This window comes from Phyllostomus hastatus, unplaced genomic scaffold (assembly GCF_019186645.2).
Source record: "Phyllostomus hastatus isolate PE091 unplaced genomic scaffold, TTU_PhHast_1.1 phas_scaffold_21, whole genome shotgun sequence".
Lineage (NCBI taxonomy): Eukaryota > Metazoa > Chordata > Mammalia > Chiroptera > Phyllostomidae > Phyllostomus > Phyllostomus hastatus.
This window is the reverse complement of record NW_025334017.1, coordinates 38,741,401-38,760,857: the sequence shown is the minus strand read 5'-3', so window position 1 is coordinate 38,760,857 and position 19,457 is coordinate 38,741,401. Positions and strand designations below refer to the sequence as shown.

Sequence of the window (19,457 nt, the reverse complement as noted above, 5' to 3'; positions counted from 1 at the left end):
GGAATAGCATTTGGTCCATTCTGAGCCCGACATCCTGGCACACGGGCCAGATGTCATCGGGGTTGAAGCTCATGCTCCACAAGGTGTGAATGGGCACCTTTGTCAAATGAGACTGGTTAACAAAGTGTGGAGTCGGGGTGTCATCCCAAGTCCCCAGGACTGCACAGCCCTGGATTTTTAACCACCTAACCGCCCTGTGTGAAATCTGCGCCCAAACTCTACATCTGAACAGCAGGTGGCTGATGAGGAACCGATCTTCACAATGCCATGGACACGATGAAAAGCCCTCAAGCAGGAAAGGGTCTAAAATATTCTGGCAAGTTCATTGGTGATCTGCCTTCCACAAATAATTGTTTACATGTATTAAGCACATGCTCTCTGCTAGGCTTCGTTTTAGATGCTTTGCACAAATGACTTCATTGGAATTCTCACAAAAGACACGCAAAGTGGCACTTCTATCATTCCCAGTTGACCATAAGGAGACTGCAGCACAGGGCTGTTCCCAAACTTGTCCGGGGTCCCTGAGTAACATGCAGACACACTGAGATTCAAATCCAGGATGACTAGAAATCCACATTCTTAAATTTGACTTTTATATCCTCAGTGGCCTCCTGGTAAATCAAAATGTGCAGAATCGAAATCTAAATATCACTACAAGACAAAAAACCAGAGAAGGCCCGAGAAGCAGAGGAAGGGCTAGCATGTCCGTGGCCCCTCTGTCTGTCTGGCATTTGCAGTGCTGTATTGTGTCAGCCTCAAATTTTACAAGGCAGACACTGCCCCCACTTTACAGAGGAGGGAATGGTGGCTAAAGGTTAATGGTTCAAGGTCACGAGGCTCCTCAGGGGCAGAAGCACTTTTAAACTTGGATTCATGTGGGCTGAAAGCCCAGACTTCTGTAATCATTTTCATGTTTATTAACATCTAACATCTTGTCTTTTTTTATGTGTCTCCTGAGCATCAGGGCAAATCTTATTTTAAAAAAACAAACAAACCTATTATGCCTTGTAGTTGAAAGCAAGTGAAGTATCTGTGTAGTAGCCTAAACCCTCACAAACGTGGGGGCCCCCTGCACCCCCATTTTGTGTCTGACTCACATTCCTGCAGACCTGCTGTATGTGGAAATTCTGCTCCATGGCCTCGAGCTCCAAAAGCAAAATCTGATTGGCCGACAGGCCCGAGGCCCCGAAGTCAGCTGCTGGCCCCTGACAATGCACAATGGACGTGGAATGTTTGCTCCGCAAACACTCCGAAGAAGAAGCTGGGTCCCCAGCTCAGCGGAACCAGCCGAGGATGCCCCGCTGATCCACACTGGCCATCCCTGATGAATGTGCCCATTGTGGAGGCAGCCCCAGCCACGCAGAGGGGAAAAGTCCCAACAGAGTGCTTTCTTTTCCCCTTTAAAAGAGTCACATCACATGATTCCTTCACACTGACATTAAATATCCTGCTGTTACGAGGAACAAAACCAGATTCTCTTCCCATCAGGAAAGATAACCGACGTGGTCAATGGTGGGTGGTTCCTAGAAGGAGCGGGGGGATGGTGGGTCGACCCTGCTGATGGTCACATGTCTGGTACAGACTCTCACGCCACATGGTTTGTTAAGCAAAACAGAAAGAAATTAAGTCCCAGCATCATTTTATTCCTCCCCGCAGCCCCCAGAGGGCACTGTTATGTTGGACCAAAGGGTGCTCCCCTTTTGGCCCTGGATAAACAAACTGGGCGCATTCGCATTTGGACGGCTGTTTCCCCATCCCTCTGCTCCCTGGCCCTGGAGCCAGTTTAGGAGCCCTGAGGGATCAGAGGCAGGAAAGTCATTGCACAACTGACAGTCAGACAATCCTGGTCCCAGCTCTGGCTGTGGCTCAGCCATCGCCTGGTCACGTGACCGGAAACGATTTCCACGTGGCGTCTGCAAGCCCCGGCAGCGTCTTTGTGCAAACCAGGAGAAAGTGTCGCTGTGAGCAAGAAGCAGCGCTGCCAACACAGGGCCCGGCAAGTGCACCCCCAGCCGCACTCCAGCCCCTGCGCCCCTCGGCCAGGGCCCTCCCCCGGGGCACAACCTCACAGCCACTCGCAGAACCCTGTGTCTCTGCTTCGACTTGTCAGCCGTGAGGCGGGACAGATGCTCATTCTCTGCACAGATGAGGCTGAAATGACATCCCGAACCATGGATCAATCAGCCAGTTAGAGACGTCTGCTATCCTGGTCCAATCCCACCTCACCTCCTGAACCCTCCATAATATTTCTCACGAAAAGTGGGGACACCGTCTACCCCTCCAGATGACTTCCCGCACCCCCACACCCAGAGGCCCACCCCCTCCAGAGCTGGATTAAAAAGCAGGGTGGGCTTCACACTCGTGACGCCTCTGCAGCTGCGCCGGGCCCCACGCTCCGAAGCACCTCACACCTTGGGTCAGTGCGCTGACGTCACTGTCTCGCAACCCTTGATCGCTTCTAACAAGGAGCGTGCTTCTAACAAGAAGCACCACGTTTCCATCTTGCGCTGGGCCTCACGTATGACGTCACTGGTCCTGCTGACACGTCTTGGGAAGCGCCAGATGGTTTTCTGCTATTATACCCACGGAAGTTCTGGAAAGGAAAGTGGGAAGTGTCGCTCTTCTGCTGGACACGTCACCGCGTGCGAGGCAGGGTGACGCGCTGGGCCCGCGGGCACGGGCTTCAGGCGGCGCACGGAGCCGGGGGCTCCCCTGCACTCCGTGAGCCCTCGGACAAATCCCCGACCCGTCCGAACCCGGCTCCCCTGATCTGTAAAGCAGACAGCTAACGCCCACTCTTCCCTGCTACTGATGAGAAAAGGCCTGTCAGTGGAGAAATTGTCTGGCCCGCGGCAGGGGCTCCACAAATGGAAGGGCCCCTCCTGCCGCGTTGTGCCAACAGAGTCTTCAAGATGGACCCCACACTTACAGTCCAGACGGCAGGGGGCGATGGGTGGCCCGAAGACGCTGCGGCTCTAGGGTCACTTGACTCCGCCTTAACCAGGGCCTAGACGCCAGGGCTCCCCCAGTGCATGGACGTTAGTCGGGACACGTTTGGCTGCGAGGGCGCGAACCCAGCTCCTGTTCACTGATGACGGCGATTTTCAACCGGCACGCCACGAGGAGTTTTAGAACATGCCACACCTGGCCAGTCAAGGGCACCGACGTCTTTCTGCAAGCTAAAAAAATGACAACAGCCAACACAACAATAGTCATCCACTGTGAATGAGTCAAAATGATACCTATTTGGTTGTCAGATTAGCAAAAAATATTTTTGGTGTGCCGCAGAATTTTTGTAATTAGTTTATGTGTGCCGTGAGATGACAAAGGTTGGACATGGCTGACTTAAGGGAAAGTGGCGGTTTGTTTGTTAATGAGACTGGAAAGTGCCAGGGTAGGTGGACAGTGCTGTATGTGAGGATTGATACAATGTTACTCAGTCTCTCCCTTTCTCTCCCTCCCTCCCTCCCTTCTGTCCCCCCATATTTTTAAGCATGACTGCCAACAGCCCGAGACCCAGCTCTCTAATTCAGCAAACCCGGAGGGGACAGACACATCTCTCTCAATATTCATATATCAACCACGGAAAAAACCCCAATTGACCCTGCCTGGATTACAGCCCCATTCCTGAACCAGTCACAATGACCAGAATAACAGGGCTTGCGCCACCCAGGGGCAGGACACTGGGGCTCAAGCCTCACGAGGGACAGCCCCAGTGAGACCATGTGAGATGTAGAGCCAGACAGATACAGGCAAGGAGACCACCATGCCTTACGGGGTGTACCGTTCCTCCCAGCAGGAGCCAACGGCGATGAAGGAGGGGGAGGGGATCGGGCGGTGTAGACACAGCCATGAACTGTCCTTCCCCGAAGGCTGGGAAATAGGTGACACAAGTCATCCGAGAGAGTCTCTGTGCGGAAGACACAGCGCTGAGAAAACACGGGGCGTGTTAGAAGCCACTGGTTGCACAACTGCAATTAACCTCACCTCTTTAAATGTTTTATAGTGATGCAATTATTTTCATGTTTATCTTTTGCTTAGGCAACCTATACTGGTTTTCCATTTTAATGCTAATGGAAAGTTTCCTTTCAAAAATATCTTGAAGTAGAAACAAAGTCAGCCAGTTGAAGTAAAAACAATAAGCAAATAATAAGATAGACTTAAGCAGCTGTGGACAAATCAGTGCATGTATCATGCCAACGACTAAAGTACGACAAACGTTAGTTTAGTATATAAACAGAATTTTCTTTCCCCAAGGAGCAGTAAAAGCCAATAACCTTGCCATCGTTGGTCTGTGTGGCATCTCTGGCAAACTAAATATTATGTCCTTCATTGTGTGAATGGCAAAGCTTTAGCTCAGGTCACCAATTGGGTCTGTGGTAAGATCCCTCAGCTTCTGGCTGGCCACACCTATTGCTAGACATACCCGTGTCTCATAGCAAAGGGGAGAAGCACCGTTGTAGGACACTGGCCCACCGTACCACTCTCTGTGTCAGAGACAGTCACGCAAAGGTAGGGTTGGCATGAAATTCACTCATCCCAGAATTGGCCAGGCTGATTGTCTTGGAGAACAAAGGGGCCACTGTCCGTGGTCATCCGAGGCCAGCTGGCTCTGAGGAGTACCAGCCACCTCTCTGGGGCCAGCGTGTCCCCAGCTGATTTCCACATGGACCCACGTGTAAAGTGGCAGCCGGTCCCACATCTGGATGTCTGCTTTGCCTTCCAATTAGCTACCAACTCTGGCCCATGGTTATCCACTCACCTGTTCGATTGTTTTCTGCAGGCCAAAGCCAGGGAGCAGCAGCGTTTCGATGTGGATCGAGATGTCAAGAAGCTGAACAAGGCCTGCAAAGGAATGGGTAGGAAAGATATTTTGTTTGCTGATTTACTCTGGAAGTTGATTAAATCGGATCGCATGTCCAACTTTCCCACGGTCTGAGGAAAACGGCTTCCCAGTTAGCTTGTGTTTTCCAGGCGAACACAGGTGGATCACTGCTTCTGAGGTTGTCTTTCTAAAAGATTCCAAAGTTATAATCAGATCGGATTGCTTCTCAGGATTCTATATAACAGTTAGAAATTAGACAGTACGACGTTCAGTTTGACCCGGAGGTGGAAGAGACTTCATGAGAGGCATAGTTTGTGGAGCCTAATGTCACCTCAACCCCTCTGAGCCCTTTAATGGGGGCGCGGGTGGGGGGGCGGTGTGCAGGCCTGATGACAGCTGGATTCGGGCTCTGGGAACTGCATCTGTAAGCAGATCACATGAACATAAAGTTGTGGACAAGGTCAAGAACTGAGTGTCAAAACTGGAGGAGTTCTTTATATCCAGGCCCAAGGGTCAGGGCATGGCCAAGGACAGGAGACCAAGCAACAGGCTGAGACGAGAGTAAGGTGACCCCAGGACCAGGTGGAGTGAGGGAGAAAGCCTCTAGGAGTGAGGTCATGAAGAGAGACTCTGGGACCCAAGGAGGTCACTAATGAAATAAGGTTCTCATCCCAGAAGCCTGGGTTCGGGTATATTCACAGCTGTGTGTAACCGTCATCACTAATGCCAAAACATTCTCATCGCCCCTGAAACAACTCCACGTCCATTAGCAGCCACTTCCCAGTGCCCTCTCTCTGCAGGCCCAGGCCAGCGCTAACCCACGTTCTGTGTCCATGGATTTGCCCAGTCTGGACATTTCATGTAAATGGAATCATGTAATACATGACTTTTTGCATCTGGCTTCTTTTGCTTGGCATAATGTTTTGTGAGAACAAGTGCTAGATTTTTCACGTAGAAGTAAATTAGTGCCGATTTGCTTTTCTAGGAATGGGTATTATGGTAGAATTAATATGGCCATAAATCCTTTGTGTGACTTCAGAGGAAAAAAACAGGTCCACAGTGGCAGTTCTAGGAAGACGTATTTTGGCCAATATAAGGAACCGTCTAAATATAGAATAGTCTGCCTAGCCCCGAGAAATGTGGGAGAAGTCCCAGGGGAGCTGGGGTTGGGGGAGATGTGGACGGGAAGTGGTAGAAGGGATTTCTACATAGTAAGTCTCCTTGAATAAATCACAGAGAGACGGGGCAAGGGGGGACGTCCTGGAAGTGAAGGATGACAACTAGGCCACTTGGTTTGGGGGCATCAGAGGAAAGCTCAGCACAGAGTCGTTGCCCCATGCTTCCATCCAGACCTGGCTGATCTCGTGTCTGAATGACAACTCTCAGAGACAGGTTTGCCTGGGAGGGTCAAGACGCTTCCAGTCCTGAGTCCTGCAGAGGGGCTCAGCCGGGCTCACAGGCGCCTCCCTGCTGCCTCCCGAGTGAGGCCCTGACACCTGGACGTGGGTTGGAGCCGAGAGCGAAAGTGGGTGTGGGAATGACGGCACTGAGGTTAAAGATAAACTCCCACGTGCTCAGCCCACCTGGAGTTCAGTTCAGTAAGCACAGGTGGGGCACCTACTGAGTGGCAAAGTCATGCAGTGTTCTCTCCCCTCTTTTAGCTGTGGCCGCAAGGTGAGACCGCTCTCGGGCTGGTCACGGTCGTAGAGCACCTTCTCTGTGCCAAGTGCCAAGCTGGGTGCCGCACGCACTTCATCTTGGACAACCCTCCCAACAGCCCTGGGAAGGTGTAATAGAATGATGTAATAGACGAGAATGCTGAGGCTCTGAGGTTAAAGATCTTGCCCAAGGCCAAGGAGTTACGGCATGAGTGTGGGTGATCAGAAACTAGGGCGACCTTGGGAAGCTGTCATTTGGTTGAAGGCCTAGCACTCCATCCTCTACCATGAAGTGCAAGCCCAAGCAAAATCATATCACTGGCAAAATTTGTCAGCAAGACTATACAGCCACCTCCTTGATGTACCATCCCTACCTGGGCTGGATTCACAGGCCACGTGTCCAGCAATGACAAAGGTGAGCTGCGTGGTTCCTTTAAAAATTTTGAGACAACAAATTTTAAAAGCAAAAGAAATGCAGGTGAAATCAACTTGAATATATACTTCAGGTAACTCGATACTATACCAAAAATCTCATTTTGACAATCAATATAAAAAATCATTAATGAAATATTTGACATCCCTTTTGTTTTCACATGTCTCCAAAACATGATATGTATCCCACACTTACGGAACATTTCAACAGCCACGTCACACAGTGTGTTGAGCAGAGGGGTCTAGAGACCCTGCATGTCCAAAAGGTGATGTGCACTTTCTACCCACTCACCTGTCTACGCGATCCAAAATAATAAGAGTGCTGGACCACAAAATAATATCTGATTTTTCCAAATAGCAACATGAAAACTTTGAGATTTCTTTCTTGTTTCTTTGATGTCCCTCCTTTCCTTTCCAAAGTAGTAGTTGGTCTGGATCTTGGCTAACTGCTCCCCACCCCCCACAGCCCTCTACCCTCCTGCCCATGCTGGTGCTCCTGTGAGGTCTTCCCCTGGGTCCCTCTGCCACCCTGCCCCAGCAGGGCCCTTCTGAAGCGAACGCCTCAACCAGCAGAGTCGTGTAGACCCCAACACCCATTATCCCCTCTGAAGTGCAAGAGGAGAGGACGTTTGTCATCCTCCCTCATAGGAAATGCAGAAAAGCCACCTCTGGGCCTCTGGACCATCCAGTCCCCAGCTTCTCAAACCTTAATGTGCATCTGAGCCATTGTCCATATGCAGGTTCTGGTTGGGTGGTTCTGAGTGGTTTCTGAGATTGTCCGTCTCCAGTGAGTTCTTCACCGGGAGGTTCTGAGGATAAAGCAGGCAGCACAGGGCCCAGCATCTCACTGGCCCTCACTACCTGCTCATCTTCTCCTTTGGAACAATATGCTCAGATCCGAAATGCACACAAAGCCAAATTGGATGAGTATGAGCAGTGAATAAGCCCACCCCTGACTGGCCTTTATTCTCTATTGCTGAGGGTGTGCCAGGTTGAATGGCCCACCCCCACCCAGAAATATATATATATATATATATATGTCCCCCTGGAACCTGCAACATGACCTTATTGGGAAAAGGGTCCTTTGAGATGTAATTAAGGATTCTGAGATGAGATCATCCTGGACTACCTGGGTGGGCTCTAAACCCTTCAACAAATGTCCTTAAAAGAGACAGAAGAGAAGACCCACGAGAAGAAGGTCATGTGGAGACAGGCACAGACTGTGCTGTTGGTGGGAATCAGGCTCTGCCACAGGGTCAGGAGGAAGCATTCCAAGGACCCACGCACAGAAGATTGAGTGTGGCAAGACGGTTTATTTGTGTAGAAGGCTGCCCCTGGGTTTCCAATTTCCCATTTTTCTCCATCCCGCCACAGAAAAAGTCCAACCTTGCCTTCAGCAAGGCCACAGCAAAGGCCAGTGTCCAAAGTTTCTGCTTCATATTGAGGCTCTTAGTCCTTCAGAGTCCATGCCATGTGTTGCAGGCCTGGCGGCTGCTAGACTCACATAGTCGTGTACCCCCACGCGAATGCATGGGTGAACGAGGATTCCAGAGAGAGAGAGAGAGAGAGAGAGGGAGAGAGAGAGAGGGAGAGAGAGAGAGAGGGAGAGAGCACTCCTTTCCCTCTCTGAGATTGTATTACCTTGGGTTTGGGAAGTACTTGGTGCTTTTCCAAAAGAACCAATCAACTTCCCAAGCTTTCATGGGTTTTTTGATGGGTCCACTCCCCAGCCAATCCATTGGTTTCCAGGCTAGACTGGCAGGCCTCTATGGTCAAGCACCTCCCCCTGTGCCATTTGACTTCCATTGTGCACGTGCCTACCTCCCCCAGTCCAGGGCCCCTCGCCCTACCCCCAGAATCTGGTACCAGGGTGAGAAAGGGAGGAGCGTTAATCCCCTTGGCAGAGCAAGGCTGTGATCCCCTGGGGAGTGACGCTGTAGCTTCCTGGTGAAGCAAACAGGCACATGCTCCCCGGGTTATTAAGCTCAACATCTAATTCCATTTGCTCTCCTTCCCTCATTAATAACTAGTTAACCACCCATGGTAACAACTGAAGTGATACAGACACAAACCAAGGACCACTAAGGATCGCCAGCAGCCTCCAGAGCCTCTGGAGCCAGTGTGGTCCTGCCACCACCAGGATTTCTGACTGCCAGCCTCAGAACCGTGAGGGACTCCGTGGCTGTTGCTTTAAGTCCCTGAGTGTGTGGAAGTTAATACAACCTCAGGAACCTCATGCAGTGAGCACGTGGAAAACAATGACCCACCCAGGCAGGAGAAATTCTCCTCCATTCATTACTTCATCTTCCTTCCCTGCATCTCCATTTCCAAAGGAGAAACTGCAGGACTGGAAAGCCCAGTGGTGTTAACGGAAGAGACTGTCCCTCAGGCACCAACGATGGGGCTGCAGCCCCCAGGCTCAGCCAGGAAGGCTGCGGTGGGCCTTTGGCATCTGCGGGAAAGCTGAGCCCCTGCCCCTGGTTCACTGCGGGGCTCGCTCCTCTGGCACGTGGGCCCCTGGTGTGAAGTGGAGGGCACTTCAACCCCAGGGACCTTCATCCTGCTGGACCTCAGCTTGGTATCTTCCCAGAAAATTGCTGGGAAAGCAAAAGCCAGGAGGCCCTCCAGCCCTCCCGAGGCTGACAATCACCCCGTCCTGACCTCTGCTGTGTAATTACTCGACAGTGTCCGATGCACAGTCAGGGCTGAGGTTCCTTCGTGTCTCATATTTTAAAAAGTCTTTCCCAGAACCACTGGGGACTGGCCCTGGTGCCTCAAATCATTGTAAATGTTTACAGGAAGCTGTTGGGCAGCCCAGACTGCTTATATGACACACATATTGTGAAATGTAAGATGAGGTCACCATTCAGTAAATCGCTTCCTGGCGGGTACTGGGAATCACTCCCAGGATGAATCTGAGACCCATACTCAAAGGACTTCAGAAGAATCTAGTCATTCCCATGCCTCCCCACTCCTCCAGGTTGTTGCTGAGCCATCCCAGGTCTGCCACGCTCTCTGGTCTCTCTATTTAAAGCATTCCAGGAAGGAACGTCTAAAAGACATTACTTTTACACTTTAACCCAATTTTCCTGAATTATCCAGATATGGGTTGACTATGGCATCAGCATAGAGGGCTTCCTATCGGTCCATGCTACATACAGCCCGCCAGAGTAGCACATGCAGCCTACACCAATGCAGAGGCAAGGTTCAGTCCTAAAGCAGTGCGAACTTCCCCATTCGTTCATTCATTCATATATGCATGCACTGGAACATTCATTCATTCAGCAAGCCATCTGACAAATACTGGGGGCCTTCTCTGGGAGTGCGGCAGCGAGCAGAAGCCCCTGCTCCCACGGAACTTGCAGTGTGGCACGGCAGAGACGGGGCGGAGACGGAGAGCAGGCCCCGTGAGCCAGTGAGCGGAGTACCGAAGGAGGAGGAGGAGTGAACCTGCCTCATGGTCAAAGGCAAAGATGTTCCAGGCAGAGGGAACAGCCTGTGCAGAGACTCAGAGGCAAGAAGGAAAGTGTTCTAGCCCTGCCTACTGTGGTTCAGTGGCTTGGGCATCGTCCAGCGAACAGAAAGGAACCCAGTTCAATTCCCAGTCAGGGCACGTGGCTGGGTTGTGGGCCGGGTCCCCAACTGGGGGCGTGCAAGAGGCAACCGATGGATGTCTCTCTCCTCTCCTTCCCCTCTCTCTAAAAATAAGTAAATAAATAAATTTTTTAAAACAGGAAGTGTTCTAGGAGCTACAAGTGATGTATAGAATTGATGGAATGGAGGCCTGGGGGTGGGTAAGTGGGGAGGGACAGCAATGAGAGGCGGGTAGGAACTAATCCGAAAGGCTTCATCATATGCCCCACCAAAGAGGTGAGACCTTGTTCTGGATTCAAAGGGGCCTATTCTAAACGGCTTGACGCAGAGGAGTGAGCAGCCTGGTCTGCTCATCAGAAAGGTCACCCTGGGGTCAGTGAACACAGATCAGAAAGGGTGAGAGGAAGGCGGGAAACCCACGTGGGTATCATTAGTTCCGCTGAGCGACGTGACAGAGGTGAGGATGGAGAGAAACGGGTGGTCCCGAGAGGTGAAACAGGGAGGTCTTGGTGGTAACGAACCGGATGCGGGGTAAGGGAAGAGAGGAGGCCAGGGACGGGCCCAATTCCTGTTGGCCACAATACGGGGAACGGGCCATCTGGGAGGCAGGAAGGCCCCTTCCAGGGGTGACAACAGTCAGGGTCCAAGCCTGCGACACGGGGGCCCTCGACCTGGGCAAGACCCACACACGTGGACAGAAAGGGGCAGAGTCAAAGGATTTTTACAAGAAAAGGAAATCCCTTTTGAGGTGAGATTTCTGGCACTCAGAAGTTAAAAAAAAACAATGTCACAGAGGAAGTAACTGGATACACATTACGTAGGTGACACTGTGGGAGGAAACGAGAGCGACAACATAAATAACAGTGCTGGAACCGAACCAGAAAGAGGCAGGCAACTAACCCCAACTGTTTTTACAAGTGAGCTCATCCTGGAATGCTCTGTGTCCTGGGTGAAATCAAACAGCTACATCTTCCCAGAACTGCAGAGGTGGAACTAATCCTTAAGACTAAGTGAACAGTCGGTCACCATGGTCAACGTAGACCATTTTCACCACCTCGGAAAGAAACGTCCCGCTCTTCAGCTCCCAGCCCCCCACGCTCCCCACCTCAGCCGCAAGCCTGAGTGCTGTCTCCATAGATCTCCCTGTTCTGGGCTCTCATGTGGATGGAAGCTTTGAACACGCAGTCTCCTGTGATTGGCTTCATTCACTGCGCATGTTTCCAAGGTTCACTCATATTGTAGCGGGGATTGGTACTTCATCCCCTTTTCTGGCCTAATAGTATTCCACTGTATCAGTATACCACACTTTGTTTATCCATTGGTCCACTGACGGACATTCAGGTTGTTCTCACCTTTGGGCTACTATGAATGATGCTGCAGTGAACATTCAGGTACACGTTTTGTTTGGACATTTGTTGTCATTTCTCTTGAGTATAGACCTAGGATTGAAATGAAGCAATAGGCCGTACTTCTGCCTCTTACCACCACCACGCCTGGCAGTGTAAGGCTCCCATGGATATTTCTCAAGTGAGTGGAACAAAGACAGTTCTCCACCAGACACGAAAGCTAAAGGGTCCCCTGAGGTTCCACCTCGGCCTCTGACGGCCATGCTGCCTCCTCAGACTTGACGAAAATGAATCTCCGTCTCGTTTCTTGTTCACTATTGCTTTGTTTCTTTCTCCCACCCTGTAGGGACCGATGAAGCGACCATCATTGACGTCTTGTCAAGCAGGACATCAAATGAGAGGCAACAGATAAAGCAAAAGTACAAGACCACGTATGGCAAGGTGATTCCAAGGGTCCTCACGTGCATGCACGCAGCCTTGGCCTTGACAGTCTCTGCTTCTTCTAACACAGCCTTGGCCTTGACAGTCTCTGCTTCTTCTATATGCCCCGGGCACTGGGGAGCAGCTGTACAGCCTTAGGAGTTCACCCGAGAGGAAAAAGTGAAATAATTATTGAAAACTTTGACTTTAGAAAACTGAAACTGCCTTGTTAACTCAATGGCCTGTAAAGTCAGTATTCTTTAACTCATTTTTTAAAATTGGCTCTATTTTAATATTAATCCCTCTCTCATTTCCCCCCCTCCCCCGCTCTCTTGGACTAATTCCACATACTAACTTACAGATAGGCTAGTGGTTTGAAAATCAGTTTTCACAAGTGGGTCTTTATATAAGAATTCTTCATTTCTTTCAGCTGTCTTCAAGAATGATGCCTCCTTCATAAGTGAGGGTTACAGAAAACTAAAAAAAAAAACACTTTATTTCATTAAGCATTACCTTATTACTTTACGTTTTTTCTTTCATTTTTTTTTGGCTGACGATGTTATGTATACAAATCTTTAAGAATACATCAGGCTTTATTTTGTTATTACTCTATAATGAACACAATTTAACCTTTTCTTAACGTCATTAGAAAGATTAGTGTGCAAACTGAATGCTAATTATTAGAGTGTACCCTAACCCATGTCTATGAAAGCTTGACAGTTTCAACCACTCTATGTATAAATGGACGTGGAGGTATGGATGGATTTTTCTGACTTTGACCTTGGGCGGGCAATGCTCCCTGCAGGCCTGGGCCTCCTCACACAGAGAACGAAAGATAATCCACCTCCCTTTCTCAAGCTGCCGGGAGACCCCAGCAGGGTACAGCCAGCCCAGTCCAGCAAGGGGAGCTGTGCCGAGTCCGAAAGTTTCCGTCTCTCACAGAGGAAGAGCGGAGCTCACCCGTTTACTGGGCTCGTGCAAAATCGCACACGGGAAAGAAAAAGGACCAGGGCTCCGGAGCTCGGGGGCCCGTGATCCCTCTTGGAGAACCCACCGCCGGGAGACGAGCTACTTATTCGCACACCGCGTGGGCCAGGCGGCGGTGCTTCTGCGGTCTTTCTGCGTCTCCCCTCGCAATCAGGCTTGACAGCGTCACTCACTGAGGACCCAGAGGGCAATGAGTGAGTCTTCAGTGCGGCCGTGTGTAACGGATCAGGACGGCGTTGGCCCTCCACCGTGCCAGCGTCGCCTAGCCAACCGCGGCAGCCCCTGTTTCTGCTGTGGCGACGTGGACGGTCAGACACAGGCTCCTTCCATCGGCCGTGAGACAGGAACCGATGGGTTGGAGGTGCGGGCCTCGGGGCCATGTCACAAATAAAGCAGGCACGCCCAGCGCAAAGCTTCACAATGCCGGCGCCTGTCAATCGCACGCTCGCTTTCCAGTTCTCCGCTGTTCCAGACAGCAGAGACTGCCGGACAGGTGATCTGCAGTCACAGCAGCCTGAGGCTAGAAGACGTTAGAGGCGAAGACGTCGAAGTCCCCGGGCCAACGGAGCTCCGGGGAGAATCCCCACCCCCAGGGGACGCAGCTGGTTAGCAGAAAAATCCAGGATTAGAGCTGAAGTATCCTTTGAGCTGGCTTCTCTGTTCAAACAGAATGTAAACACACAGGGTTTGTGTTCATGCCTGTGGCCTGTAAGCGTAGGCAGCTGGATTTCTTTTCTCTGCAGTTTTATGTAGAGTGGGACCCCCTTAGCGGGAGAAGACAGGTTCCAAGACCCCCAAGGATGCCTGAAACTGTGGACAGTACCGAACCTTAACAATAGTGTGTCATTTTCCCTTTACGTACACATGTGTGTCCATGGCAGGGTCTCGTCGACCCTGAGGCCACACAGTGGGGACAGCAGACACCTGCCCCTCTCCTCCTGGGCCATTCCCAGTCAGGGCTTTCGATGTCGTCCTGCAGGAGCTGGAGGAGGTGCTCAAGAGTGAGCTGAGTGGGGATTTCAGCAAGGCCGCCTTGGCCCTTCTGGACCGCCCCAGCGAGTACGATGCCCGGCAGCTGCGGAAGGCCATGAAGGGTCTGGGCACGGACGAGGCGGTGCTCATCGAGATCCTGTGCACGAGAACCAATCAGGTCAGCCCCAGCCAATTCCTCGGACCCCGCCCCAGCAGAGCGTCCATATACCCCTTAGAGGTGGCTGCTGCAGCAGCAGCCAGAAGGGAAACTACACCTGGCACTCCTCCCAGGGGCTGAGCAAGCTTCTGGGCAGAAATGTGTCCACTTTGGCCCATGCAGGGCAGAAGCCTCTTCCAGTCCTCTGGCTGTCAATCTTGGGGTTACTGCCACTGGCTTGACGTAATAGATCCTTCCAGAACAGCTGCACCAATGCAGCCTTTGTTTTTCTAAATGGATGCAGTTTTCTATGCAGCAGACGAGATTCTACTTTCCCCCGCCAGCCTGACTCTGCTGGCCTCCTGAAATGAGTACGGCGCTAAGCAGCCCAAGCGTGTGTGGGCAGCCCCTCACCCGTGGCTCTCATCTAGCGTGGGGTACCAAACAGACTGTGTGGAGGCAGGGAGGCGGGTGATGCAGGGGACCCCGTGGCAGCCAGCACCTCTCCGGAGGTTTCCGTGTTCTTCTCCCTGCAGACCTTTCCCCTGGTCCCTGGGGCGCAGGCCACATTCAGTCCCTGAAGAGAGCATGCATTTGCTAAGGCCCCGGTGGAAGCCCACCCATCATTGGTTCCAGAAGCCGCAAGGGCCAAGGAATTCACCAACAGTAAAGAGAGTCTGTGAATCATTATCTGGGGCTCCCCCTCCCTCTCCCACAACCACCTATCACAGTAGAATGTGGGAGGCCCAGCCAGAAAAATGCCAGGAAACCCCAACACACTCCAGGCCTCCAGGTAGGACACGGAAGCGGAGGCTGGAGCAGGAAGCAGCAGCGCTTGGCCCCTGAGCCTCGAGGGAAGCCTTCCCGGCCGACGCCCCCGGGCTGGGTGCTTCTGCTCAGCCTGTGCCACCCAACCGCATTTCCCGAAACGCTGCTCTGCTCCGAGCTGTATCTGTCCACCTCCTTCCGGAGCTTGCCTGCACCACTTTACCCCCGACAAGATAGTAACAGCCTCCATCTCAGGGAGTTGCCGTTTAGGGCTGTGCCTTAGAGGAGGGTCAGCAACAGGCGGTGGCATCAGTTCAGTCCAACAGTCGCACAACTTTCCCCACTCAGCGTCCCACCCTTCCCAGAAGCACCACAGTCCCCAGGAAGCGGCGTCCAAGATCAGGGCCATCAGCAGCCCGCCTTGGCAAGAAGGTTCATTTCATCGTTATTGTTCTAATCCTACCTGGCCTTCTGCTGTCTCACTGTGGTTTCTTTCGGACCCTGGTCTCAAATAGCAAGCAGAGCCCTTTGTTTTCAATCAAGTAGACCTGACACAGAGAGAGGAAAAGCAGAGAGAGCACAGGCCCGGGTTCAGGCAGATCTTGGTAGTGGGGTGGAAGGAGGAGAAAGGGGAAGGAGCTGAGTAGACACAGGTGGGCACTCGGTGCCCCCCCCCCCCACCCCCCGCCACCTTTCCTCCCACCCTCCAAAGCACAGGAGCTAGGCTTCTCACCTCTGTTGTCCACCCCACCTCCTCCCACCCTACCTCCTCCCACCCTGCATGCTGACTTTCATTTTAAACAGCCCGCAGGTGACACTGCGGGGAAATGCCTGCTGTCACACACTGCTGGTTCCAGTGTAAACTGAGGCAGCTCCCGCGTGGAGCTGGAACCGCCTGGCACACCAGTCATTGACATACAAAGTGACTATTCCCAGGACATGCACGCAACAAACCATTTACTGAATCAAGCCTTGTCTGAAGTAGAGAAAAATTAGAAACAGCTTAAGTGCCCATCAATTGGAGGCTGGCTAAACAAACTGTGCTTCATGGTAGGATGGAACATGTTGTATCCAATTTAAAAGACACTAGGTAACTAACTATGTATAAGCATAGCTGGATCTCCAAGATATACTACGCAGTGAAAAGATAAGTCAAAGCCCAGTATGTTCAATTTTCCTGTTTTTAAACACAAACACAGAGTGACTCCACATGTTTTCAGTAGCACATACAGGTGTACAAATACAAACAGAGATATTTGCAAGGATATGCCCTGAACTTCTGACACTGGCCACCCGGTAGGGGTTGGCAGTAAAAGGCGGTGAGGAGGTCATGAAAGCGGGTGTTAGCGGTCACATCTGCATCTGCGACAGAGGAGAAGCCCATACACCTCACCTGTGTGGTCCGAGATGTTCGCACAGACGGGGCCCCTCACACCTCTGGGGGACCTGCTCCAGGCCTGCGCCCCAACCCCTGGAACAGCCCTCTTTGGAAGCGTCCCGTGTCCAGAGACAGGCCCCAGACTCGTCTCTTTGTGTGTCTCTCTGTATCTTATCGATTAACCTACCTTGGCCTGTGGATTTTATTACCTTTTCTAGGAAATCATCGCCATGAAGGAGGCCTACCAAAGGTGTAAGTAACCTTTTGTTCTGACTTCAGATAAAGAAAGTCCCTTTCAGAAAGCCCTTGTGAGACTAAACCCTCTGCTCCCTCCCCTCCTCGTTTCTCCTTCGAAAGTATTTGACCGGAGCCTGGAATCAGATGTCAAAGACGATACCAGCGGAAATCTAAAAAGAATTCTGGTGTCCCTGCTGCAGGTAAGAGGGAAGAGGTCTCGTGAGCTTTATGACCTTGGGGATAGCCCTCGGCAGCACGGTGCCGTGATGAGAAAGGCCACGTCCATGGCACACATTCCCTTCTCTGGTTAAAAACGTTACCCAGGGATCACCGACCCGGGCTCCGTCAGGTCAGCTATTGTGAAATCACTCAGCTGGGATTTCTCCCACAAGACAAATTTGTCCAGTCCCTTGTAGTTTACAATCCTTTTTTGTTAATGAGCGACCTCCTTGGGCATCCCCGCCTCGTTTTGCCAGGGAGGAAACGCCAGCCTGGAGAGGATGAGCAACCTGCCTGGGTCTGCACAGGGTGAGACGCAGCCCGGGAGCCAGATCCAGAACCAGACCCTCTGACCCCAGGCAGGGCCCTTTCCCTGACACGACTCTGCGATCACTTCCAGGGTTCACCCCAAGTCTCAGCCTGTAAGAACCACTGCAGGGAGCTCGGCCAGGAAAGGGGGGCTTTCAGAATCGGCCCTGCAAGGACACGGCTCCTGCGCCTCCGGCTGCACGGCATCTGTGCTTCCTGCTGACACATCCGTCTCACTAGCTTCGTGCATTTCTTCTGTTCCTTTCCTCTCGGCGTGATTGGACTGACGGCAGAGAACACACAGAGTAGCCTTCAACTGTAGTGGGAAGCATATGGGTTCTCCCGCTGCACGACAAATTGCCACAAACTTAGCAACTCAAAACAACACAGATCTATGCTCTCACAGTTTCTGTCGGCCGGGAGTCGGTCACAGGCTGGCTGAGTCCTTTGCTCGGGGTCTCCCCAGGCTGGAATCAAGTCGTCAGCCAGGGCCACCGTTTCATCTGAGGTCCTGCGTCCTCTTCCAAGTTCACTGGCGGTTGGCAGGTTTCAGTTCCTTGTGGTTGTTATGACTGCTGTCCCTGCCCTCTTGCTAGCTGTCAACCAGAGACCCCTATCAGCTCCTGGAGGCTGTCTGCAGTCCCTGCCATGTGCCCCATAGACAGTTCAAAGTATCAGTTGGTGTCTTCCAGGCCAGCAGGCACTCATCTCTCTGATGTCTTCCATCTCTGACTGATAAGAACCTGCCTGGGCCAGACCCTCTGGGGTAACCTCACCTGCCTGGGTCAGACCCTCCAGGGTAACCTCACCTGCCTGGGCCAGACCCTCCAGGACAACCTCACCCGCCTGGGTCAGACCCTCCAGGATAATATCCATTTCGATGAAGCCAACTGATTGGGGGTCTTAATCACATCTGCACAATCCCCTTTGCCTGTTAACACAACGTAATCACAGGAGTGACATCTCATGATGGTCACACGTCTTGCCCACACTCAAGGGAAAGTGACTGTCCAAGGGTGTGGGCCACTGGGGACATCTTAGAAGTCTCCCCGCCACAAAGGGGTCAGGTTACACTTCGAGACCTCCAGGGACCAACATTCAGGTTTCTTCAGGACTGGGACCCCAAGAGCTGAAATTTGATATTTTGGAAGGAAGACTATTAGCTTTCCACTGGGCTGACTCTAGGGGCCATTGCGAGGTTCCTTTCAGCCCGTTTAAGAGGTCAGTGGTTTTTGTGAGTGACCTGATAGTCTACAAAAAAGGAAAAGCGTTGTTACGGAACTACTGTGTTTACCAGCTGTGCCCAGAAGATGGCAGCAAAGAGCAGCACTTTGCTGGGCGGATCTTCCTCCTGCCACCCGTCTGAAATCATCGGGCTTTCCCCGCACTTCCCTTTTGTTTTGTTTTTTGTTTGTTTTCTGTGGTCAGGCAGGAACTCAAGTTCATAACAATGTGTCAATTTTTCTAGGCTAATCGTGATGAAGGAGATAATGTGGACAAAGAGCTCGCTGGTCAGGATGCCAAAGATCTGTATGATGTAAGTGTGCAGACGTGCCAGTCCCGGCGACATCTCTTTAAATATTTATCAGCGGTACTTTCAACAAGCGTGTCTTCAGTACCTGCAAATGGGAGTTCCTCGGGACACACGTACGATCTTCACAGCCTTTCTCATGTGCATCCTGTCTCCATGAACCTGAAAGAATTATTCCTATTTTTATCCTCTGGGGTCACCCGCCTCAGACCCAGCTTGTACTTGAGCAGGGCACAAATAATGTAGATCACTGTGTGAAGTGGACTCAGGGGGTTAGACGTTTCAAGTGTTCAGTCCCTCCATTCAGCTTCTGTTCAATGTATATTTTATCATTTCCTGTACGTGAGGCCTGGCCCCAGCACTGTTTATTCAGTCTTTTTTTACAAAAGGCTTTTACAAAATGTCTGTACTTGACCCGCAAGGCAGGGGAAGGCCGCTGGGGCACCGATGAACTTGCCTTCAACGAAGTCCTGGCCCGGAGGAGCTACAGGCAGTTACGAGCCACCTTCGAAGCCTACCAGATGGTGAGTACTCGCGAGTACCAGGGCGAGGTGTTCGCGCCGGGACGGAGTCCCCAGTTGTTTCCACAAGAAGCCACCATCTGGGACATGGAACCGGTGGCAG

General features: G+C 51.8%; 1 protein-coding gene across 1 annotated transcript in view; it reads left to right on the top strand.

The window, feature by feature from the left end:
* Positions 1-19,457, top strand: part of ANXA13 (annexin A13) — a 46,654-nt gene that overhangs the window by 15,555 nt on the left and 11,642 nt on the right. Inside the window, exons 3-9 of the mRNA XM_045860706.1 lie at positions 4,784-4,859; positions 12,202-12,296; positions 14,242-14,412; positions 16,756-16,789; positions 16,895-16,974; positions 18,771-18,839; positions 19,256-19,357. Coding sequence (XP_045716662.1) covers positions 4,784-4,859; positions 12,202-12,296; positions 14,242-14,412; positions 16,756-16,789; positions 16,895-16,974; positions 18,771-18,839; positions 19,256-19,357 — 627 coding nt within the window. The remainder of the gene's footprint in view (positions 1-4,783; positions 4,860-12,201; positions 12,297-14,241; positions 14,413-16,755; positions 16,790-16,894; positions 16,975-18,770; positions 18,840-19,255; positions 19,358-19,457) is intronic.